This window comes from Sus scrofa, chromosome 15, assembly GCF_054392235.1.
Source record: "Sus scrofa isolate SSC_HxYL_T2T_F1_AM1 chromosome 15, Sscrofa_HxYL_maternal_Yorkshire_Landrace_v2.0, whole genome shotgun sequence".
NCBI lineage: Eukaryota > Metazoa > Chordata > Mammalia > Artiodactyla > Suidae > Sus > Sus scrofa.
The window spans coordinates 149,386,263-149,411,844 of NC_139397.1; the positions used below are offsets into that span (position 1 = coordinate 149,386,263).

Genomic DNA, 25,582 nt, shown 5'->3' on the forward strand with positions numbered 1-25,582 from the left:
AGCACATAGTTTGCCCTCTCTGGGATGCTGAGTTTCTGCAGAAATTCCTCAGGGTACTATCCATGAGTGGGCTTCAGAGGGATGGGGCCCGGGGACAGGGTGTGGCTGGGCATCAAGAACCAGCAGCAGCCCTGTCCTGGCTGCCCTTCTGGGGAGGCCTGGTGGGGCTGGAGCCAGCAGGACCAGATCCCTTTTGGCTGAGGTCTGGCCCTCTGATGCTGAACTTGGAGTTCAGATCCTGCAAACCCAGGCCCCAGAGGCCAGGCTGCCAGTTTATCAGCTGGATGTGAGAAAAGCTGATGATACCCTGACAGAGCAAATAGAGCAGCCCAGATGTACAGGGAGGTGGGCGCGATGTGAGTTGGAGGGTCGTCAGTGGGAGGAGCAGCTGCGTGGTTCATCTTAGCACCCCTTTTCTGGGCGCACCTTTCCCTCCCGCCGGACCTATGTGGTTCCAGTGGAGCGTGGCCTGGACTCTGAAAGGAAGCTGTCTGGGTTTGAATCTCAGGGCCTCCCCCCTGCGTGGCTCCGCCTGCAGCATCCCCTCTGTGGAGCCTCTGTTTGCTCCTCTGCAGAACGGGGATGGAGGCTGCAGGTGAGGGAGGGCGGCGCCTTCCCACTTCCGCCCTCGCTTCCTGGAGGAGTGGATGTGTGTGGATGATGCTGGACCACAGGGCAGGGAGCGGGACTGCAGGCCGGGAGGCCTTGAGCCGCTGCATCCACGAGGATCCCTGCCCTCAGCGACACGGGGCTGCCCCAGCTCGTTTCTGGTTTTGCTTACGAGGGTGGATGGTGATTTTAGAGCCCTGAAAACCCCCCACACATGTCCCCATTCAGGGCGCCCTGCCCCTCTGGGATTACAGTGCTTGGGGGCCCCGGGTCAGACCAGCTGCTGCCTCCTGGCCGGGACTGGGGTGCCGCCCACCTTGAGTCCTGCTGTTACAGGCTCTTCCCTTGGCCAGACCAGCACCCGTCCTGTCTACACGTAGTCCGTGAGTCGTTTATCCCTGATTAGAACAAAATGATGTCTCAGTACATTTTTTAAGTAAAGGTATCGTTTCAGATGATTCCTCATGCTCGCATATTTTAGTCTCAGGTGGGTTTCTGATGGGCACATTTTAAAGGGTCCCAATTTGATGGCATTTAGTATATTCCCAAAGCTATGCAACCACTACTTCTGGTTCCAAAATGTCTTCCCAACCCAGCAGGAGACCTGGGAGCACCAAGGGACATCCCTCCCTCCCCCCAGCCACCCCCCAGCTGCTGGCAGCCACTAACCTGCTTTCTCTCTATGGATATGCTTCTTCTGGATATTTCTTACAAGCAGAACCATGCCATATGTGACTTCTCGTGATTGTCTTTTTCCATTTATCATAGTTCACCCATGTTGTAGCGTGTGTCAGAATATCCTTCCTTTTTTATTCTTTTATTCTATTCTATTCTATTCTATTCTATTCTATTCTATTCTATTCTATTCTATTCTATTCTATTCTATTCTATTCTATTTTTTGCCTGCACCCGCGGCATATGGAAGGTCCCAGGCGAGGGATCAAATCCGAGCTGCAGCTGTGACCTACACCACAGCTGCAGCAATGGGGGATCCTTAGCTCACTGCACCACAGTGGGAACTCCAGCTGCCCTTCTTTTTAATGGATTGATCTTTGCCGTGTGGAGGGACCACCCTGGGTTAGTCCACTCATCCATCCGTGGATGCTCGGGTTCCTTTGCCTTGTGGCTGTTGGGAATAGTGCTGCTGGGATTCATCAGATACTGTGATGCGCTCAATTTTTTAAGAGCTGCCTTCTCTCGTTTTCGAGCTCTCACCAAGACTCCTAGGTTTGGACTCCAGCTTCCTGCCTCCCCATCCCCACTCTGCCTCCCAGGACTGTCCCCGTGTCTTACACATCCCCAAGAGGCAAGGCTTGACCTGGCATTGAAGTCACCCAGGGCACGGCTCGGCTCGGGTCACTGACACACAGAACCCGGCTTGGTGCTGTCCGATGTGGATTCATTGATCTGTGTGTTAACACGGCAGTTCCCGGAAGTGCTGTTTATAGGGCGGTGTCGACAGCAGGTCTGGACCAGGTGTTTCTCCAGGTGGGATCCCTTGGTCAGGAGTATGTGGAGGGGAGTTCCCGTCGTGGCTCAGTGGTTAACGAATCCGACTAGGAACCATGAGGTTGCGGGTTCGATCCTGGCCTTGCTCAGTGGGTTAAGGATCCAGTGCTGCCGTGAGCTGTGGTGTGGGTCACAGAGAGGCTCAGATCCCACGTTGCCATGGCTGTGGTTTAGGCCCGCGGCTACAGCTCCGATTCAAGATTCAATAAAAATAAAAAAGTAATTTAAAAAAAAAAAAAAAAGAGTGTGTGGAGGCTTTGCTGTGGGAAAGCAGCCTTCTGAGCCTCCTCTGTGCTGCTGCAGGGCTGCCCCTCACCCCACCCCACCCCCACCCCTTTCCACCCCTGCCCTGGGGTTGGCCCGGGGGTTCATATGAAATCATTGCATCAGATGGGGCCCCCTGGCCTCCTGATAGGATTGGTCATAGAAAGGTGGGGGGAGGGGGCGTGGAGAGGTGGTCCGTCCCTGAAGCATGGCCTAGAATTCACTCTGGTTCCCCTGACCTAGGGTCCCTGTCTCCCCAGATTCCAGTAACTGCATCCCCCCCACCCCTCCCCCCTGCCTCAGGGTGTTTCTGCAGCCACCTGCCTCGCTGTCAATGTCACTTTACTAAACTCACTCAGATGAGGCTGATGGGAGTGACAGCTCAGCCTGTCCCTACCCAGTGAGAACACCCCGGCGGGGCCCGGGAACCCACACTTCGACCCCACTGACCCAGCTGGGCACTGACATTCTCGGCTTCATTGGGTCCACACCTCGGACCTCCGCTTTGATTCTGTCCCTGTCTTTGGAGCGTCCGTCAGAGGAAGCAGTGTGTCCAGAACCCTTCCTGACGTCCAGAGTTTGCAAGTTTAATACACATCTGCCCACAGGCAGGACGTGGGGGAGCAGGGAGGACGGAGCCAGTGATGTCGGCTGTGGGGTGGATAGCCCGCCTGGGGCCCCCTCGCACCCAAGCACTTGGCTCCCTTTTAGCGACTGTGCTTGGCATCCTGAGGTTGTTGCAAGGCTGTGTCCCGGTCTGTACCCTGCGAGGGAGGGGTCCAGGGCTGTGTCCTGAGGTTGCAAGGTTGTGTCCAGGTCTGTATCTCCAGCCCTCTGGCTCCAGCTACCCATTCTGTCCTGGGCAGGCCGAGTGGGGACCTGAGAAAGCCGCTCTGTCTATGCCCGCTGTATGGAAATAGGCAGTGCCCTTTGTGGTGGGGGATGTGGGAGAGAGAGGCAGGCTTGGGAGCGGGACCGTGAGCCGGGTGCCAGGGCCTCGAGGTGGCTGGGGACCATCTGAGGGCATGGGGGCGTTGCCACGGGGGCAGAGGGCCGCCAGGCAGAGCAGGGTTTGGGCATTAGCAGAGACGAGGTGGCCCTTTGCCCCATTCCCGGGGTGGCCTGGCCCCCCCAGGAGAACGCCCCGAGTGTCAAGGGCAAGAAGGACGGACCCTGGGGACACGGCGGCAGGCTGCAGAGGAGGAGCAGTCTCCGAGGGAGAGGGTGGGCACCCCAGGGAGATGCTGGAGAGACACCTGCCTCAAAGGCCCACGCAGAGGGCCAGGAGGAAGCCAGCCCCGGAGGCTGTGGAGAGGTCGGTGCTCAAAAGCCTCCCCGTGAGATGTGTGAGGGCAAGTGCCCTCGGGACCCGGGGCTCCGTGTGGCCTTCGCCAGCCCCTGATGGCAACAGTCTTGGCCTTGAGGCAGAAGCTGCTTCGGGGCGGGCAGGGGAGGGGGCGGGAGCTGCTTCAGGGCGGCGCTTAGCCCAGAGGGACAACTGAGCAGCCAGGAGCTGCGCCAGCCGGGCTGGTTCTGGTGGGGGGCCTGTGCCACCCGGGGCTCTGGTCCAGCCAGGGCTCTTTGGCTGAGGGCACAGCCTTCCTGCCCACCAGGAGGAGGAGGAAGAACAGGGCGGGGGGAGCATGCAGCAGAGAGAAGATGCCACCAAGAATCCCCTGGACGCCTGGGTGTGAGCGGAGGATGCCGGGCGTTCGAGGAGGAGCCCCTTCCTACTGGGGTTGGGGGGGGTTCTTTTCTCCCGGACCCTCTTCCTGACCCTCTGTAACAAATCATCGTCCTGGGGCGCTCGGAGGCGGAAGGAAAGCTTTTCCGTGCTGCCCTCTGGCTCCAGGTCACACTCGCTCCCGTGCAGCCGCCTCTCTTGCATCACCCTCAGGACTGGGAGGAAAATAACTGATTATCCAAGGGCCACGGGCCGGATCCCAGAGCCTCTGTGAACCCCCCCTCCACCCCCGCAAGAAACCTGTCAGGTTGGTTGAATTGCGTGTCATCTCTGCCTGGTACGGACTTGGCACAGAAGCTCTGCTGAAAAACAGGATGATTTCACACCAGGTTTGCTATTTATGCTTTGATGAAACTCACACATACGCGTGCGTGCGTGCACACACACACACAGCCGATGTTCAGGCTGTCCTGTTAGCCCTTCCCCACCTGCTCAGCTTGGGGGTCCTGCTCGGGTCTCCAGGGACCGGGCTGCCTGCCCAGCGGGCAGAGGAGGAGGAGCTTGTGGTCTCAGAATTGTCTGGAAAGGCACCCAGCCATCCTTGGGCTGGGCTCCTACCTGCCTTGGGCTCGTGCAGCTGGGACCCTTGGACCAGGTACCTGGTCTCCCTGCGCCCGCGTGTCCTCGAGTGTGGGATGAGGCGGTCGTCTTCCGCGTCATGGGGTGGCTGTGTCGGGTCCCCAGCGAGCAGCCAGAAGCGCCTGGAAGAGTGCCTGACACACACTCCCTGCCCAGCAAATGCCGGGTGGGCTCCTGGGCGCCTTTACTGCACGTCCAGATACCGGGGTTTTTACCGATGGAAGGTTTGGGGCGAGCCTGCCTCGACCAAGTCTGTTGGCCTCCTTTTTCCCACAGCGCTGCCTCTGTGTCACATTTCAGTAACTCTTGAACTCTTTCAGACGTGTTTTCCTTTTTAAAATCAGCATTTATTTAAATATTTCCGATGATAAGGCCTGCATTTGTTCTGCTGCTCTGTGTCGGATGATCTGTGATGTGACTGTGGCAAAACGACGATGCTTTGAAGGCTCAGGGGGTGGGAGTTAGCGGGGTTGAGCGATGAAGTATTTTTTTCATTAAGGGCCGTTCTTTTAGCTATGATGCTGTTGCACCCTCCGGAGACATCATATAGGGTGCATCTAACTCTGATGCACCAGGAAAACCCAAAAAAAATGCTGTGACGCTCTTCCTCTTGGATTCGCTTTGTGACCGTGGTAAGAACGGAGCCCGCTATCTCGGAGGCCTGCCTGCAGTTTCCTGGGGCTGCAGAACAAAGGATCATGAACTGCCTGGCTTAGAACAACAGAAATGGGTTGTCTCACAGTCTGGAGGCTGCAAGTCTGAAACTGAGGCATCTGCTGGGCTCTGGGTCCTTTGGGTGCTCGAGGAGCCTCTATCCTTGCCTCCTTCTAGCTCGGGTCCTTTACCCGCCGTCTTGACGCCCACTGACTTGAGCCGGATCACTTCCTTCCCTGTCTCTTCACATCTTCTCTCTGTGTCCCTCTGTCTCTACATCTCAACGTCCCTCTTCTGATGGGGACACAAGTGATTGGATTTAGGTCCCACCCTGCAGCAGTAGAACCTCATTTTAACTTGATCACACCTGCAGAGGCCCAGCCTCCAAAGGTCAAATGCACGGTTCTGCGACGGAGGATGTGAATGTATCTTTTTGGAGGACCCTGTTGGACGGACAGCAGTGGAGTGGTTGGCTCTTTTGCCTGTACTGGGTGTCTGCTGTAGCTCACGTTGCTGTCTCCGTGGTTTCCAGCAGCCTCCAAGAGCAAGGGGTCTTGCTTTTCTGTGTGTTCATCTCCCAGCTGCACCGTGGTGTGTGGCACACGGCCAGCACCCCTGCAGTTTGTGACTTCAATTAAGGACTCTGCTTCTGGTACCCATTCGGCTTTCGGGACAGAAATCTGCACTGGACAGACCCGAGGAGGGCTGCGACCTTTAGCCTTGCCTCAGACTTGCAGCTTCATTCATGTCCAGGGAGACTCGAGCAACCCTTAAGCTCCTTGGTTGGTGTAAACAATTCTTTATTTTTTTTTCCTTTTTTTTCTTTTTTACAGCCATACCTGCGGCATACAGGGGTTCTCAGGCTAGGGGTCAAATCAGGGCTGCAGCTACAGGCCTCCGCCCCAGCCGTGTGGGATCCTAGCCATGTCTGCAACCTGTGTCACACCTTGTGGCAACTCTGGATCCTTAACCCATTGAGCAAGGCCAGGGAGTGAACCCACATCCTCAGGGACACTATGTCAGGCTCGTAACCTGTTGCGCCACAACGAGAACTCTATAAATGCCTTTTTTTTTTTTTTTTTTTTTTTTGGTTTTTGTCTTTTTAGGGCTGCACCTGAGGCATATGGAGGTTCCCAGGCTAGGGATCTATTTGGAACTGCAGCTGCTGGCCTATGCCACAGCCACAGCAACGTGGGGTCCAAGGTGTGTCTGCGACCTACACCACAGCTCATGGCAACGCTGGATCCTTAACCCACTGATCGAAGCCAGGGATCGAACGTGAGTCCTCATGGATGCTAGTCAGACTCGTTAACCACTGAGCCACGATGGGAGCTCCTCTAATTGCTTCTTACTGAGGGGTTGTTGCTGCACCCCAGACAGACCGAAGGACCCCTTGCTGACCCAGAGCTCACAGCCTAGCTGGAGAGACACGCAAATAAATAAGCTGTTACAGGCAGGTGGTTAGGTCCTGCTGTAGGGGACCCTGGGGGGCTAGGGCTGGTGACCCCAAATGTGGCGTTGATTCAGAGAACAGCCTGTTGGTTTTAGGGCTCTGGGCATCCCTAGCAGGTTGCTCAGGGCGCTGCGGCTCCCAGGGTATCCTGAGGGCTGGCCGGGAGGAGACAGCGAGAGTAGTCAGGGACCAAGGATGTTCCTGGCCCCGCAGGAAGGTCCCTCAGGCCCCCACATACAGCACAGTTTGATGACTGACACAGTGATGGACCCAGCATCTTCCAGATAGGCCGATCATCAGAATTGGCTCTTTTGGCTCCAGTGAGAAGGGCGACAGAATTGTGCTCTGGGGAATTCTTTTAAAGGGAGCCAAGAGCAAATTCTGAGATACTCGCTAAGTTAGCCCCTTCTGTGTGTGTTTTGGATAAAGGAGGCTCCAAAATCAGTTTATAGCTCTGTGCCTAAGTGGACTTGTGACCCACTTCACCAGACAAGGGGGTCGGACATTCCTTGAACCGCCAACGACCCTCCCACAAGGCCCCAGGCCATTCTCATGGTCCCCGCCCGGCTGGGCTGCCCTGGGGGGAGCCAGCCAGTGGCCTCTCTCTCACCTGGTCTCCCACCCCCACCCTCTTCCCGGTTCCTTGATGTCCAAGGCACAGTCGTATCCCCAAAAGGTCACGTCTACCCGGAACCTCAGGATCTGACCTTATCTGGACATAGGGTCTTTGCAGAGGTAATCGGTTCGGTTAAGATGAGTGGGCCGGCGTTCCCACCGTGGCGCAGTGGGATGGGCGGCGTCTCTGCAGTGCCAGAACGCAGGTTCGATCCCCAGCCCGGCCAGTGGATTAAGGATCCAGAGGTCCTGCAGCTGCAGCTGAGGTTGAAACTGCAGCTCGGATCTGATCCCTGGCCCGGCAACTCCATATGCCGAGGGGCAGCCAAAAATAAAAAATAAGAAATAAACAACAAAAAAATGAGGGGACCCTAACCCCATGACTGGTGTTCTCAGTGGACAGCCATATGGAGAGACGGGGACACGGCCACGTGATGACTGAAGCAGATTTCAGAGCATCTCCAGGCCCAGGAACGCAAGGCCTGCCCGTGATGCCACAGACCAGGGGCGAGCCTGGGACAGCTTCTCCTCCCAGAGCCCTGGAGAGCCGGCCCCCGAGACTTTGGTCTCAGATGCAGCGTCCGGAGCTCGAGAGGATGGTGTCTTTGTTTTATGCCACCTGGTTTGTGGTGATGGTTAGAGCCGCCCTGGGAACCAGCGTATCCTCACCCTGGCCAATCCTCACTTACAAGAGCCGGAGAGGACCTTACAGGCGAGGGGAGCGGCCCGTCAGGCTGAATTTGTGAGTTAGTTTGAGTCCCCAGCATGTCCCTATTTGGGGACACCACTACAGGGGGCCATCTCGTCTTGGTCTCCAAGCATGAGGATGATGGGTGCCTACTATGTGCTCGCTGAGTGCCTACTATGCACTCACCTGGGGAGGCAGATGTGACCCTCTTCCTGCTGCAAGAGATGCAAACAGAGGCTCAGAGAGGTTAAGTAACTTGTCCAAGAACACAGCTAAAGCTACTCCCTGGTTACACTCCGATCTGGCTCCAAAACCCCATGTTTCCTTGTGTGTCGGATGCCATCACCTTAAGTTTAGTTCCAGATACAGGCGGGAAGAAGGATCCTGGTGACCAGAGAGCAGGTGCAGAACCAAGGACTATGCTAGAAGACCGAACAGGGCCCGGCCTCTGGGGCCTCTCGTGTCTGGACACTGGGCTGGAGACGGGATGCTGTGCCTGCAGTCCTGCAGCGCCTTGTGATGCAGGAGGAAACAACCGGCTTATCTCCGAGGCACAGAGGGTGGGCCCAGGGGGAGAGGCTGAGCTTGCATCTGCTCATAACAAATGTTTCCAAAGCAGCCTTTTCTTCGCTGGTCTTTTTCTGGAATTATTGTGTCTTGATGAATCCGTAGAGGTGAGATTCAGCTTGTGCCAGAAGACGCATTAAAAGGCTCAGTGCCGATCAGCGGGCTGTCTGGCCTCCAGACCTCTGCTCCCCACCTGCTTGTCAGTCCCCGCCTCCCGACAGCGGGGTCCTTCACGTCTTCCCTGTATCTGGAGCTGTGCTCTCCGGCCCCCTCCATCTCCCTGTCCCTGGAGGCCCCCCACCCCGCCCCACCACACACAACTCGCAGCCTTATCTCTGGCCCTCAGCTGCTCTCTTCCTCGGCTTCTACCAGCTGCTGGAAATTTCTATCTAGGATTTCGCCTCTGCGCTGTGACTACATAAGGTGTCCTTTTGTGCTACTAAATATTTGTTCGTTTGGTGCAGGCTGGTTGGGCCCCCTAGAAGGGCCACCTGACATCGTGTCCTCGGAGACCCTGAGGTAGAGCCCTGTGCGGGGGGAGGGCTCCCTGGTCCCCTCACAGCTTAGGGGGCTTCCGTCTGCCTTGTCACCCCCGCTCCTGTGTTCTAATCAGTGAGTTGACATGTTGGGATGGCTCCAGAATCTTAAGGAAAGCGGCTGGTTTCAAAACCCTGCTTATTTGATTGGGGCCAAGAAGTGCCTCTACGAGGCTCTTGCGGTGACCGAGCAAGAATTTTCACAATAGCCCCTGGGATTTAGGGGTGCGATTCTGGGCCGGCCTCAGACTCACCTTCAGGAATGTGAGGCGAGCAGCGGTTGGGCGATGGCTGGTGGTTGGGGATCTTAGGGAAGAATGTTCCTGAACGTGAAGGCAAGGCCACGCTTAGTGATAGAGGCCATGACCCGGTCTGGGGCCTGGAGTCCCTTTGCTTCTTGGCGTTTGGCACTCCAGCGGGGCTCGAGGTTTGCTGGGAAGCAGAGGCCACACGGCCTAGAAGAGGAGAGCGAGGGTCTGAGAAGACCAGTCTGGGCCCGAACCTCTGGGAGGCGTAGAGCTTCCCAAGAGCCATCAGAACAGATGCCACGGAGGGCGTATTCATCACCGCAGACCCTGTGGTCTCGTGGTCCCGAGGCCCGAAGTCCACAGTCGGGGTCCTGTGGCCCCGGAAAATGGGTGGACTGGAAGGAGACAAGGTCATGGACGACCAGGGCTGTATAGCCCCAGTGAGGGGGTCAGACTTACTGCAAGTGCAGGGAAAGGCCTTTGGAGAGACCAGTTAGCTAAGGGGCCCCGGCTGCTCTAAGGGAACATGGTTTCATTGCGTGTGTTTGGGGCTCGAGGTGCAGAAAGGCAGGGGGATGAGATGCTGAGCCAGGAGCAGATGCAGAGAGAAGCCATCAGAGCCACCCCCTTTGGAGGCAGAATGGATAGGACTTGTGTAATTGCCTGCCTTTGAGGGTTTTCGACAGAGGACGAATGGTCCCCGAAGCTTTATTTACTCTCAGCCCCTTTCCAGGACGAGGTTGCCGGTCCCTGCTCTGTGCTGACCCATCTTTAAATACGCAGAGACCCGCTGTATTTCTGGAAGACAAGACGGAATAGCCTAAGGATGTCAGATCTTAGCCAGTGCCGTGCCAACAAAGCCAAAAACCCGGTAGGGTTACTTTTTGAAGGAGTGAAGAGGTGGGAAGATGTATTATTAAATTATTCTAAAGTTTTCATAGGGAAGAAAAGAATAGGTAAAAATAACTGAGAAGGGACTTTGAAAGAGAACGATTCGTGGAGGCTGGTCCTTCCAGATGGAGTTAAATAAATAAGGGCTGATGTTGTTATAAAAACAGTAAATATAGGCAGATTGATGACACAGCATAGGCCGCATTCAAATTCTGGTGTCTGTACCCGTTTAAAATGCATTCAGATGACATCATGGAGGGACAAATGGTTAAGGACCTGATAAAGGAGCAATTGCTTGGCTGCGTGCTAACTAATTTAGTAGTGTTCCTAGCTGCGCAGCAAAATCAATTCTTTGTACATTCGTGTCAGTCCACCAGGCTTTTTTTTTTTTTTTTTTTTTTTTTAAATAGAGGAAAATAGATGCGAATGTTTATCAAATGTTTTATCAGGGGAGGCTTTGCCGTGCTTACAGGCGAAACCACAAAGGAAAGATTGATAGGGTCGGATAATGGAGCCTTTATCGAGTTTGCCACATGCATTGCAACACGTGCAAGTGACATGGGGAAGATATTTGCAAGAGATGTGAACTTCAGACCCTAATCAAGCAAAGGGATGCAAAGTGACAGTCGTGAAGCAGGAAATACGACGCAGCCAGCATTTGAACATTTTCTGACGGATGGTCAAGGGATGTGAATTTAAACTCGGTCGTCTGTCCATTCTTGTCGGACGGATAAGCAAAGCTTTTCTTGACCTGCTGGCAGGAGGATGGAAGGGGACCCCTACTGTTTTGGGGGAGGATAAACGGCTACAACTTTCCAAAAGAGCATCCGGCAGCGCTTGGTACTCTACTAGAAAGTCATCCTAAGGGAATAAGACAAAGTTCGGAAGACCGGCTGTAAAGATGGTCCTACTACCCAGGCATGTTGATCCGTAACCGGGGCAGGAAGTCGGAAGCCTGCGGGGAGGAGCAGACCAGGGGTTCTCCCCCCGCAGACCTGAAAACAAGCCCCGCTGGTCTGCTCTCACCCAGCTCCTTCCTGCAGCCTTTGGGGTGATGCCTTTGCAACCATTCTGTTATTGAATCATTGAATCCGTCTCGAGGCTCACCGCCTACAAAATCAGTACTCGCAAAGATGCCTTTAGTCAGGGCTCCCTGTCATGGCTCAGAGGAAACGAATCCGACAAGCATCCGTGAGGATGCAGGTTCGATCCCTGGCCTCTCTCGCATTGGTGTGAGCTGTGGTGTAGGTTGCGGATGCAGCTTGGATCCCGTCTTGCTGTGGCTATGGTGTAGGCCGGCGGCGACAGCTCCGATTCAGCCCCTAGCCTGGGAATCTCCATAGGCCTCAGGTGTGGCCCTAAAAAGACCAAAAAAAAAAAACAAAAAAACACCACCAAAAACCCCAGCAGGGCAAGGTGTGGGAAAGGGGCACGAAGCTTCCATGCCCTCTCCTGCCACCCTTTCTCCGAACCTCCACTGTTCACAACGTAAGTGCATTACATAGACACGACTGATTAAATCACTGGTCATTGGCGATTGATGAGGTCAGAGGGCAGGACTGAGCCTCCCATCCTCAGGTTACCTGGGGGAGGAGGGGAGGGCCCCCCCACCTGTCACCTCATTAACATAACAAAAGACACCTTTCCCGCTTCTCTTTGCTTAGGAAATCCCTAGGGTTTTAGGGGCTCTGTGCCTGAGACAGAACCAAAACCAATATGTATATTTTCTTTTTCTTTTTCTTTCTTTTTTTTTAGTTCTTAATATTCATTTATATAATTTTTTTTAATTTATTTTTTCCGCTGTGCAGCATGGGGACCAAGTTACACTTACATGTATACGTTTGTTTTCCTCCCTTTGTTCTGTTGCGAGGTAAGTATCTAGACACAGTTTTCAATGCTACACGGCAGGATCTCATGGTACATTTTCTTATAAATCGCAGCATCACCATTCGGGAGCCAGGCTCCTCGTTGGTAGAATCATGGTGCCAGGAGGAACAGGAATGCGTGTTCTCATTTATTGGCAAAATGAAGTCACAGAGAACTGGGAAGGCCGGCTGCACCTCCACTGGGGTCCTTGTGTCAGAGGCACTCTGTCAAGTGTTTGAAAGTGTTTGCGGTCAGCCCCTCGGATGGCCTAGTGTCAGCCGTGCTCAGAACACAGCCTCACGAGGCTGGGAGGGGAACTGCTGGTATCAGGGCCTGGTGTTTGGGCATAAGAATGAAAATTTATTTTATAAAATGTGTTGGGGGGGAGAGTTCCCTGGTGGCCTGGCAATTAAGGACTTGGCCTTATCACTGCTGTGGCTCAGGTTACTGCTGTGGCACAGGTTCGATCTCTGGCCCAGGAACTTACGCATGCTGCAGGCGTGCCCTGCCACCAAAAACAAAAAAACAAACAAAAAAAAACCTGTATTTTTTAATTACAAAAAGTGGAAAATTTACGGAAAAGAAGCAAAAGAACAAGATTATCCATGTGCGTAATTCCTGGACATAATTGCTGTTAGCATTTAGTGTGAAATTTACTCTCTTTCTATCAAATTTCCGTTTCTAAGAACAGCAATGGAATGAGCTTTCTCGTAAAATGTGTGGATTTCCTTTTTCTCAATGTTTTGCTGTATGGATTTTCCATCCTATTAACGACTAGAAGGTGAATCTTCAAGGCCACCTAACCCATCCTGGAGGTGGGACCCTCTCAAGCCCCCGTGGAAGTAATTGTTTCCACGTCTGCATCACTGTAGGCAGCTGTGTGGATAAGTCACTTTGTCTCCACCTTTGAATTCCCCTAAGGACAGATGGTTTGAGGGGCTGTGGGATGGGAGAAGGAGTAGAATCCTGCCCTCTCTCCTTCCTTTAGTAAATATTGATGCGGTTTCTAGACTGGTGATTGGTTTATAGCCCTGAACATCTCAATTATTGATTCGTGGGCCTGGCAGAAATGTATCCATTCCGGGAATTCCATTGGTTGGTTACTGTGCTGGGTGCCAGATCCTCCATCAACAGGTGCATCAAACTGAAGGGGTGGCCTTCGATCCCAGGGCAGGTCTGGCTCAGAAACAGGCAGTCACCTGAGGGGTGACCCTGGGTCCTCCCTTGTCCTCTCCTGGGCAGCCCTCTGGGGGCCCAGACAGGCTCTGTGGGGTTGGTGTCGGGCGGGCGCTGTATTTGCTGGTTGATTTCAGCCCAACCCTTTTGAGGGGGTGGTGGCTCTGCTCTCTGCCTGGGTGGCCTTGTTTGTCCCTTGCTCCTCTGATGACCCCTCTGGTTTCTGCAGCTCCTCTCCCATCGTCACAGTTTTAAGTTCCTATCTTGAACTTGAGCCTCAGATGTGGCATGTGCCTGTCATTAATGAGAACTGTCAGGAGATGCAGGGGCAGCACAAAGCCTTAGAACCTGCCCTCTGCCCCAGGCCTGTCTGAATCCTTCTTCTACATCCAAGGCTCAGAAATGAACCCCTGGGAACACCCTGTTCATTAAAAACCAAACAAGCCTCAGTTTCCTCTTTTGTAAAATGCGTGGCCCCAGCTGGACCTGCGGGTCCCAGAGGGATATCTAAGATGAACTTTAAAACGTTTTAAATTAATCTATACTAGAAAAGGTACATCAGTCTATCTGAGGAAGAGTTTTCTTTTTAAAGGATAGAGGTGTCCTTATTAAAGCCGTGGAAAGCTGCCTTTATAACTTTGTTGAATAAACTTTCTTGTTAAAAAGTCGGTCGGCTTAAAGAGGAGGAATAAACCTTTTGAGTTTTCGTGTTATTTTTAACAGAGACAGCAAATCAGGGGCTGATGTTTGGAGGCCACAAGTTTTGCAGTTTTACGCACATATCAGCGGGGTCAGGAACCCCCTGATGAGCCCGGCGGGTGAACGGGCCTCCTCTCATCTCTGTTACAACATCTTCAGAGATAAGGATGCTTTTTCTTTCTAGTCTCTGGCTGGGGACCAGAATGGGAAAGTACGTCTACTCCAGGCGGATCACAAGATTTTACTTCCCAGCCTGTCTGCTGCCAGCTCTGTCACACAGGTGGGTGGCCTCCCCATGTGACGCAGAGGCCGGCCCCACCCCACTAGACCTCCCAAACCCCGTGATTGGGGACCACGTGACACGCACACGTGGGTCGTCTTTGAACACCTCATGGTTGTCAGCAGCAGGGGGTGGCACAGGAGGATAAGTGCAGGGCATCACCACGGCATTGGCGGGTGTTGGGCAAACCGAGGTGTCTGTGGGCTCGTGGTCCACGTGGGCTCAGAAGGCGTGGCGGAGACATTCCCCCTGCCCCTCCTTGGGGTCAGTTTCCCCCGCGTTGTGGTCGCAGCTGAAGGATAAGCAGTGGAGGGAAGACACAGGGTCTCCTCCAGTTGTGTGGTCCCCAGGGCACTGCGGTGCTGAATGAATGTCTGGAGGAAGCATTTGTCCATTCAGCTCATGGCACCAAACACAAGCGTGCGGCAGGCACCACGTTTGGTGCTGGAGGTGCCTAGAGGACCCAGGTTGGCTTTCAAGGACACAAAGGGATTGTTAGGGAACTAAAGACCCGCGCGCAGCATCCCAGCCAATGCCTGGAGAAGATGATGGATGGGTCCCAGGAGAGCGCAGCGAACAGGTAGAAGCCCACCTGCAAAGGCGCCGTTTGATGGGCGTCCCTTCCAAATGGGTAGGTTTTTCACGTAGCAGAAATCGGGGACCCTGTCGGGTCTTTGAGTAGGCGGGGTGGGGAGAAAGAGGGAGGCCAGAGTTTGGGGTCTGCCTGGGAGACGTTTGGAGTCGAGGGAAAGGACCAGCAGTGCTTGGGAGAGCTCTTAGAGAGGAGGGGGTGCTGGGGAGACGGAGCGGGGGTTCGTGCAGGAGCGTCTGCAAGGACAGGCCAGGGGATGGGTGGTCTCCACACTGAGGAGAAGAGGCTGCGATTGGGTTTACCCAAGGAAGTCCTGGGCCAGCCCGCCACCAAGGACGGTCCCACAGCTGGGAGCCAGGAGGCAAGAGGCCAGGAGGGTAAGATGTTCAGATCCTGCAGAGGGGGAGAGGGGTTTGGCCGCCCCTTCCCTCCCCAACCCTCCCCCACACCCCTGTGACTCTCCAGACTCAGATTTTCGGTCTCTCTTTCTCTCTTGCTGCACCTGCAGCATATGGAAGTTCCCAGGCTAGGGGTCAAACTGGAGCTGCACCTGCCGGCCTACACCACAGCCACAACAATGCTGGATCCTTAACCCACTGAGCAAGGCCAGGGATCCAACCTGACTCCTCATGAATACTTGTCAGGTTCATAACCCACTGAGCCACAGCAGGAACTCTCCAGACTCAGATTTTATTTTTTTGTGACTGGCCGGTGAAAGCCTCTCTGGTCAACGGGCCAGGGCCCTCCAGCCATCACACTTTGCACACAAAGGCATCCCAGAAGTGGGCCCCCACAGCTACAGAGTCGCTCCCTTGCACCCCGTAGAGCCTGCAGGGCATTGAGCTTGAGTCGCCTGCTTTGGATGAAGAGAGAAGGCCTTGAGCATGTGCACGTGGGCCACAGAGGGGCACAGAGCCTCCTTCCTAGAAGCAGTTGCATCTCTCAGTGGCTTCTCACCTGGGCGACGTGGCCCCTTGCTTGCGGGGGTGCCCGCCTTGCTCAGTAATGAGTTTGATTCTGCCCATGAACGCGTCACTCTACCCAGAGGGCCGGTGGGCAGAGGTAGGGGGCACTGCCGACGGCCCTTCATGGAGGTCGCTGTTGAACCAAAGAGAAACCCACCTGGGACCCCGGGGAGCGTGCCACTGACCCCCGTGCGCCCTGCCTCCTGTGCTTTCCCCCAAAGGTGGCAGCCCCGCCCCCCTTCATCTCGGCTCCAGGTGGACACGCAGAGCTTCTGGAGATCAGACTTCTGGGTTGGGGGGGGGGGAGCATCTGGCCTAGGGGGATGCAGGAAGGTTCCAGTTTCGCTATGCAGTTTCCCAGTCCTCTGGTAACCAGAGCCTGTGCATTCCCCGCCAGAAGAGAGCCTGGAGAGGGGTCAGCGGTCACGTGCTGGCTTTCCTCCTGGGCTAGTGCCCAGACCTGTTGGGGCAGCAGGTGGAGGGAGCTGGCGCGCTGCTCGGAGGCTTCGGGCTGAGCCTCCCTCCCGAGCTGTTCTCCTCGGAGGGAAAGGGGGTGTCCTAAACATCTATGGGCGCGCAGGCAGGCTCACTCTCGCCTGGCTGGGTCACCACCAGCTCGCCTTCTCTACGCTGTCCCTGGGCCATCCCGGTGCCTGGAGGACATGTGTCCCTGGGCCATCCCAGGCGCGCGCCAGCTTCTCTGCCAAGGCCCAGGGCATTGGGGGTTTACAGGAGGCCAGTGAGCTGGGGCGGGAGTGTCTCTGGATTATTTTTATTCTCCAAAGCACACACTTTTCTTGGGGAGAGAGTGAAGGGGGAGCAGACAGAATGGAGCTTCGGTGGGGAGACTGGTGACTGCAGTGCCGGGAGCGGGTGGAAAGGCCTGCTTTCTTTGTAACCCGGAGGAAATCTGACGGCATCAACATGACACTCCTGCTCCCGAAATTAAAATCGAATGTTGGAGACTGAGTCACCTTCCCCAAGGCACGAACGGAATTCTCCAGGGAAAAGCCAAGGGCAGTCTCGATGCCTGGTGCCTCCTGCAGGCGGGGTGCAGGCCCAGTGTCTTCCTGCTGCACTTTCCAGGGTCACCCCCACCCCCAGAACCGGGCTGTGCACCCTCGGGGGTCCCGACCGGGGCACCTCCACTCCGCAGATGCTCCTGTTCTGCTGCTTCTCTAGGCTGGTCGGGTTTTTTATTGTTCCCCTGGCAAAGTGCTGACACACAAGCCCCCACGAGAATATTCTGTGATCCTGGGATCTGAGGCATGGCCAGTCCACAGGGGCAGCCGAGGGGCTGAGTTTGCCACCGGGATCTCTCAGTAATTCTGTGCTTGCACAGCGGTGTCGTCTGTTCAGCCCCCTGGTAACTGGGGAGGAGCTGGGAGCAGGCTCTTTCCTCTCGAAATGAATTGGTCTTTATACTAAAGAAAAGAAAACCACACAAAGCTGTGAGTCACACATTAGTCAGCTTTAACGTCTCTTCTTGTCTTAGACCTGACCTTTTCCACGCCAGGGTGAGAGGGGGAGCAGGTGGCTTCCCAAGTCCATTCTGTGGTTGCGGGGATGGGGGACGTGGTGGGTGCTCCAGCCTCCTCTCTGAGATGTCCTGGGCTCCAGTGCCGGCCACTCTGACCAAGGGTGCAGGCAGCTGCCGACTGTCCTGGAGAGGTGGTGGCTCCTGGGCCTGTGGGTGAAGTCCAGGCCCTAGTGGAGGGCAGCCAGACTTCCAGGCCAGGCCTTCCAGGTACATCCCGGGTACCCCTCACCCCCATCAGGTAAGCCATCCGTGTTTAGGGAATGTACAGCTTAGATTTCCAAAATAGGGTAAGATTCCTCAGTTGAGCCTGCTGAGTGTCACCAAGTCACATGAGCCCCCTGGAGGGACTCTTGACACTTGTGGGGCATTTGGGCTCTTTAAATGCCCAGAGATTCCTGCAAAGGGGCTCCAAAGCTGTATTCTTTTTTCTTTTTTTTTCTTTTTCTTTTTCAGAGTCGCACCCGTGGCATGTGGAAGTTCCCAGGCTAGAGATTGAATCAGAGCTGCACAGCCACGGCCACAGCCATGGCCACACCAGATCCTGAGCCCATGGAGCGGGGCTAGGGCTCGAACCCACATCCTCATGGATACTAGTCGTGTTCTTAACCCACCGAGCCACAGCAGGAACTCCCCAAAGCTGTACTCCTTATTTAAATAGAATTATCCACTCGTTCATATTTGAGAGCCTGCTCTGTACAAGACCTATCACGGCACAGGGGGTGGAGGGGAGGAAACAGACTGAGTCCCGTGGCCTCGTGTAGCTTACATTCCCTTGGAGAAATCCAGCTGGAAATGGAAAAGCACCGGATATATCTGGTGTTGATAAGGAAGGTAGGAGGAGGGTGGGTGGGGGTGCTGCTACTGCAGATCCCATCCTTGTTGACTCGGTGACATTTGAGCAGAGGCTTGAGTGCACGGAAGGATCAAGTCTGGCGACTGTTAGGCAGGGGCCTCCCAGGATCCAGAAACGGCACATGCAAAGGCCCAGGGGTCGGGGAGAGGGAATTCAAGAAAGACCAGATGGCCGGCAGGACCCAGAACGCCAGCTTTGAGGGTGTTGTGAGCATAGACACCGAAGAAGCTCTGGAGAGTTTTGAACAGAATCCCGGCTTATTGTTTCAAAGTGCCACTGATGGAGCGGTGGACGATGGGGGGAAGAGCTGGCCCCGGGAGACCTGGTGGAAAGGACCTGATGACTGTAATTGAGTTGAGCGATGACGTGGAGTGGAGGTGCTGCGGGGAGGTGAGGCAGAGCTGCCCGGGAAGGGGGGAGGGCCGGGTGTCGGGGGTGGGGGGCAGGTGCACACCCGCCATGCACGCCCTCCTCAGAGAGCAGGAGGGGAGGGACTCAGGGCTCCGGGGCTGGCTGATCGGCGGACCGAGGTGGTGACGTTGGGGAGGCGTGTGGATCTGGGAGGCCCAGGATGCCCCTCGGTCCTCAAGGGGAGCCTCACCTGTCAGCTGAGTGGGGAAGCGACCCCGCCCACGTGTGCTGCGAGGGGACTCAGACCATCTGGGTGTTTGGATTTGGGGCTCCCTAAAGTTTTTCTCGCCCAAAAGGAGGTACGCACACTCACACACCCCCCCTTGGTTCCTGATGCCCCCCCTTCTGGGAAGGCGGGTGATAAAGGTTTCCTAACACTAGTTTCTTAATTTTACAAAATGTTTTGCTGCAGACATTTTGAAACATGTACATAGTAAGAAAATAGTATTAAAAAAAACCTAACTACTAATGAAAGTAATAATAATAAAATTAAATGATAAACTAGGGACATGGGGGAAAAAGGAGGGAAAATGGCATCGTGGATGGTAACATATAGTAATGGTGTCGCATGTCGTAAGATGCAGGGAGAAACCTCTGTGAACTTGTAATAAAGCAGATCTGAGCATCAGGTCATTTACCCCAACATTAGATTCCTAATAAAAAAGGACTCATTCAAGGGGCGTGGTCCTTGAACTTGGGAGACTTGAATTTGAGGCTCCGGGACATTGGTTACCGAGTGAGGCCGCCACATGAGTCACTGGGAGCGTGCAGTGCAGTGCAGGGTGAGCAGGGTGGAGCCCACGGAGGTGGGGAGAGGCATTTTCCTGGAGGCACAGGGGAGGGAGCGAGCTCCAAGGGCAGAAGGTGGACGGCAAGGGGCAGGCTGGGGAAGTGTGGTCCCTGGTGCCCCTTGGGGCCAAGGTAAGCGATAGACCTGGATGTGCAGGTGAGCCGAGCTGGGGAGGCCCCTGAGGAGCAGGCAGGAAGTCGACCTTGACCTTCGCTGGTTTCAAAGCAGCAAACCACTCCCAGAGGGTTCTGAGCTGCGGGAGGAACCTTTGAGAAAATTAAGGGCATGTATGGATTGGACCTGGGAGTAATCAGACTGACAGGCACAGGCAGCGAGGGCTTAGTGAGCTCTGTGGGTTTGGAAAGAAGCGGTTGGCAAGGTGGGAAGCAGAGAGGGCTCGAACCCACATCCTCCTGGGTACTAGTTGGGTTCTTAGCCCACTGAACCACAGTGGGTTAAGCCCCAGCCACTAGCATTTGTAGGTGCGTCCGTCCTCCGGGGACCTCTCCACCCCAGGACCTGGAGGAGGTGGCTGTGCCAGGAGGAGGGACCCCACCGGGCACAGCCCAGTGGGGCTGGCTGCCTTTCTCTGCTGGGGAACAGCATCGCCAAGGTGAAGGCTGGGCATCTCTGCGTGTACCATGAGCGTACTGATGGACGTCAGGATGGGTCCAGGGCGGTCTCCCGCTGCCCCTGGGAAAAGCTGCCATTCTGGGCTTGCCACGGGGCACTGAGCACCAGCAGACAGGTGCCCCGCTCCAGGAGGAGAGTGAGTGAGCGTGTTGATTGATGCGATGGGGCTTCAGTCCTCGGCTATGGCTGGTAAGCGGCGACCTTGTCAGGACCACAGCGATAGTGGCTTCTCGGTTCCTTGAAAGGCAGCCTCAGCGAGGGTGTCTGTGTTTTAAAAGGGCTGCAGAACTCTTTTTGTAACTGCTACCATGCTTTCTGTCTCCACTGGCTCAGGGTCATCATTATATTCCTCATCCATCACAAAGTGAGTCTCCCCAAATGCCAGTGGGGTTCTGTGGTCTGTTCTCTGCTCATCCTGAGACCCGCTACCTTCTTGGCCCTGGTTGGACCTGCAAGAATCTATTCTCTCCTAAACGGTGATCTCCAGTTTCCTTGGCTGCTCCTGGGAAGCTGTCTCAGTGTCCTGTAGGGGGCCTCTGCCAAGTTTTTGGCTGCCGCTTTCCTAGCCCTGGGTAACATCTACTCCACCTGGAGTTCCCTGGTGGCTCAGCGGGTTAAGGGTCTGGCGTTATCACTGCCGTGGCTCAGATTCAATCTGACCTGGGAACTTTTGTATATTGCGGGCACAGCCAAAGAGAAAAAAAAAAAAAAGCCACCCGATCCAGACCTCATCCAGGTCCTCTGTTGAGGATGTGGCCATCTGTGGCCAGGTTTTGAGGATGGTGAGCTGGTCTGGATGTCTCCTGACCCTCGCCACGTCCACCTGCATCACAGCCCACCACCAGCTCTCAGTAGCCTCTCCTAAACGGCATTGCTGCTTCCAGGTATGTCATCAGCAGCCACCGTCATCTTTCTCAATCAGAAGCCTTTCGTAGCTTCCTGTAATGTCCAGGGCAAAGACAAGGCTTCTCTGACTCGCGTGTTCTGACCCGGCCGATACCACCGTCCCGCTCCTCCAGTGCCCCGCCCGCCATGTGCTCCAGGCCTGCCTGCCCTGCGCTGCCTGGCGACTCCTCCACGCCCATTGGAACCGCCTCTGGGCAGCTGGCGGGGCTCTGCAGACCCTTGCTCTTATAGCAGGGGTCCTCTGGAGCAGGGCTGTGGAATAAGGCTGTGAGCTCATGTCTTTTTTTTTTAAGCCCTCTACTCGATGCTGCTCGTTGGTTGTGGGTAGAAATTGGTAAAAACCATAAAAGGAGTTGGGGGGGCAGGGGCAGCCCCTCCCTCCTTCTCATCTCGTGATGCTTGATCAGGACGAGCTGCCCCGGAAAACTTGTGAGATCCTTTTTCCTGAAGCGCATCGCTGCCGGGGTTCCCGTGTCCTCGCCGGGACGTAGTTGGGGGGTACCTGGGGCGAGAAGAGCATTCCTCTCCGTGCATGTGACCCAGAGCGCTCTACCTCGTGCCCACTGTCTCTGGAGCCTCCTGGCCTGGGTGGGGAGCAGTCAGCTTCCCACGCTAACTGGCATCTCCTGGCTTTCACCTCCCCAGCTCCTCTCGCTGTGTCCATCTGCTGCTTCCGCAGAAGGCATGATCGGGTAGGGATCTCGGGTAGGAATCGTCGTTAATGCAAAAGCCCACCCATCAAACACAAGTTATGGGCTCAAAATCATCAAAAAGCTCCCCTCTCCTACCCACAAATCCCACGTTATCCTCTGTGTTGAGTCTTTCCAGGAAATGAGGCTTCATCTTTTGGATCCAAAGTATTTTCACCTCCTTGCATCTCAGTCACTGGTCAGGGCAGAGCTTGTGGCTTTGGTGGACGGGCCTCTGGTCCAGCTCAAGACACAGCCTGTGCAGACAAAGCAGTGCAGCCACCACTGCTGATGGACGAGCTGTGACCCCAACTGGAGGGTGGACTCTGGGTCGGGAGGAGACGTGGTACCTGCGTGGGAACCAGGAGACAAGGCTCAGTAGCGCCTCCTGGCCTCAGCCCCCTGGTGCTTGCAGGGCCCGTCAGCGCTGTCCCCTCCCGGAGGTCCCGTTCCCGAGCACAGGTCTCCACGGAGAAGAGCTGGGCAGGAAGGGGCGTCCGAGCACAGGGTCACATCACTTGTAACCTCCAGGGGAGGAAACGGAAGCAAGCTGAGGTCCCACGTGACTGGGGACACATCCAGGTGCTTCACTGGGTCCTTCCAATAGCCGATGGGGGTGGGGGAGGGGCGGTGCGTGCACTGATGCCTGAGTCACAAGTGAAAGTGTGTGTCGGGTGGGGGTGGGGAGCTGGGACAGACTAAAGAACTCTGGGATGGCGGCAGGATGGAAGGAACGGCCGTGCTGGGCTCAGTTTGGGTGTTTTTTCCTTTTTTTTTTGATTTTATCTTTAGGGCCGCACCTGCAGCATATGGAGGTTCCCAGGCTAGGGGTCAAATCAGAGCTATAGCTGCTGGCCTACACCACAGCCACAGCCATGCAGGATCCGAGCCCTGTCTTTGACCTGCACCACAGTTCACGGCAACGCAGGATCCTTAACCCACGAGCGAGGCCAGGGATCGAACCCCCATCCTTGTGAATACTAGTCGGGTTTGTTACTTCTGAGCCGCGATGGGAGGTCCAGGTTGGGTATTTTTTTTTAAGGGAAGTGTCACCCCCAGGACCCACTTTGCCCCTTCCCCAGAGAGGCAGCCGCTGTGGTCCTGCCCTCACACCCCATATGAATCACCTTGGGCTGCTGGGACAAAGCTCCAGAGCCCAGGGGCTTGCACAAGGGAAAGTCGCTTCCTCCCAGCCCTGGAGTTTGGGAAGCTCAAGGTCATGTGCTGATTCGGATCTTGGGTGAGGGCCTCGTTCCTGGCCCGCAGACGGCTGCCTTCTGCTCTGACTTCACCTGGCGGAAGCAGAGAGAGGAGGGAGCTGTCTCCCCTTGCAAAGGGCACGGACGCCCTCCGCCTCACTGACCCCATCGCCTCCCAAAGACCGCATCTCCAAACGTCACCACACCGGGCATTAGGGCTTCAGCGAACGACTGTAGAGGGGTACCCGCCATCCATGGCCCAGGCCTTCTCCAGCTGTTCCGGTGCAGGTGTTCAGGTGTGTGCGGCATTGTGGGGCCTTTAGGTTGACCAGAATCCGCCCCAGAGCCACTGCCGGCCAGTCACTCAGAGCCAGGGCGGGGGCAGCTGATGCCCGGCTGTGGTGGCCGAGGCATGGGGTCCAGGGTCCCTGAGCTCCTGCCCCTTGTTCCCCGTGGCTCGGCTGCGTTACCTTTTCCCCTCACACAGATCAGCTCAGGAGTGCTATCACTGCCCCGTGTTGCAAAGACAAGAACAGGTCTCGTGTCAAGTATTTAACTCAGGATCGTCCCTGGGAATCAGAGTGTGGGCACAGGCCCGGTCCGCTCGCCGCTCGGTTGCCACACGCAGAGCCTGGGGCGCGGCTACGTCATCCCCACCAGGAGGGCGGTGCCGGGGCCTCTGGGTCCCTCTGAGTCGTAAGGGCGACACACCTGGGTCAGAAGGCACATTCCCAGCTGTCTTTGGACAGAGCCATCAAGGAACAAGGGGCATCAGACCAGGTCACATGAACCCGGCTGAACGGGGGTGGAATTCACCCATCCTTGGGCGGCCCTCCACTCCAGGTGTGTGCCCAGCTGTGGCCAGCTGTGGCTTCTGGAGCGATGTCTGCCTAGGGCTGCACTTGGAGAGCGTGTGAGATGCCTGCTCTGAAATTGGCTCCTGGCCCCTCCTTTCCTGGCCATTGGTCCTGGTGAGAGGTCCGCTGGGAGCCAGCTGCCTCGTTCGTCTCCAGAACCTCCCCCCCACCCCCCCAACACCTGAGTGCCTCCCCCCAAAACAAACCGAGGCCTTCCAAGCGAATCTGTTCCTTCCCTCAAAAACTTCCTCTGCTGGTTTAGTAATCACAGCACAGTGATTCAGGGACTGTACCCCCATTCCGTCTGCAGAAGTCACCCATGAATGCCTCATGTACAGAAATGGCCACGTGTGCTTTATTTGCGTTTGTTTATTTGGGGTCCGGGAGGACTTTGGGAGCACGTGGGCAAGGAGCGGTCCCCCTGGACCCCCCACATGGATGCTAAGCGCTGCTCGCCCGGGGCTGGAGTCGCAGGATGGCTGTCTCTGCGGTGGGACCAGCCACTCTCTGGGCAGATGGAGATCTCGTTCCCCTTCTCCCAACCCCTGGAACTAGCAGTGTGGACAGATCCCGTTTGGTCCTCCTCTTGGACGACAGGGAAGGGGCTGGCCAGGTGCTAGAGCAAACTTCACAGACCCCATTGAGCCCCAGGAAGAGAGGGTGCAAACAGCAGGCCAGGAAACACTGCTGGGGCTGTGCGCCCAAGAAGACAAACGGGATGGGCGTGAAGTGGGCATGGAATCTGGGGAGTGAGCCCTACTCTGCCCTCTCGGGCCAGGAGAAAGTGGCACATGGCCTCTGGAAGACAGAAGGTTCCCAATCACCGTAAGCTAACATTTAACCCATGTTTCACTGGCTCAAGGGAAATTCTTTTTTTTTCCCCCCTGGTTTCAGGAAGAAGCACATTGCAAAGCGGACAGCATCGTGCAGCATGGTTGCCTGAGCTTCGGAAACTGCTGGAATAACGGGAGAGAGAAATATGAAACCTTAGCATTTCTCCCAGGAAGAGGGTTTCGCCATGGCAGCTCAGCGGATCCGAGCTGCCAACTCCAGTGGCCTCCCCCGGTGCAAGTCCGAGGGGACCCTGATCGACCTGAGCGAAGGGTTTTCAGAAACGAGCTTTAACGATGTCAAAGGTGAGAGCTCTCCGGGAAGGAGAACTGGCCGGGGGAGAAGGGCAGGCTGCACGGCCTCTGAGACCCAGGGCCTCTCACTTACAGGCTGCCAAGTTCACGTTCACCTCATTAAATCCTCGCTCTCTAAATGCCACCGTATTGTAAATCCAGCCCAGGAGCAACAACCGCTTGTCTTGTTTTGTTTGGAGGTGTCGGGAGGTTGTTTTGAATTTTCCCCTTCGTAATGAAACGTCTTCTTAATGCAGAATGTGTTTCTCTCTTGGTGACTTTTGGTGACACTAAGGTAGGAGCTGGCGGTGCAGAAACCTAGGGGGAGGGAGAGAGTGGAGTGTCGGGGAGGGCCCGAGAGCCCCTGGGGAATGAAAGCTGGTTGGTCTCGGGCATGAGGTCTCTGCAAAAGGTCTGAGAGTGAATACCTGAATCACAGCCAGCCAGCTCCGCCTTTGCCCCAAGAAAGCAGCCCTGGAAGAGCGTAAGCTCACGGACTTGTCTGTGTTCCAGCAAAATTTTACAAGGCCCGTCGCTGGATTTGGCCGAGGGGCCAGAGTTCGCCAGCCCCTGGTTTAGGGGTGGACCAGAGCGCCAGCACTCTGTGCCTCTGGATCTCCCTGACAGCCACATAAAACAGGCCTG

General features: G+C 55.7%; 1 protein-coding gene across 4 annotated transcripts in view; it reads left to right on the forward strand.

Annotated features, from left to right (window-relative positions):
- Positions 1 to 25,582, forward strand: part of SH3BP4 (SH3 domain binding protein 4) — a 91,303-nt gene that overhangs the window by 45,384 nt on the left and 20,337 nt on the right. For all 4 annotated transcript variants that reach the window (XM_021074833.2, XM_084998782.1, XM_084998781.1 and 1 more), the window contains one exon: positions 24,708 to 24,949. In XM_021074833.2, the coding sequence (XP_020930492.2) occupies positions 24,832 to 24,949 (118 nt within the window). In that variant the 5' untranslated portion in view covers positions 24,708 to 24,831. The remainder of the gene's footprint in view (positions 1 to 24,707; positions 24,950 to 25,582) is intronic.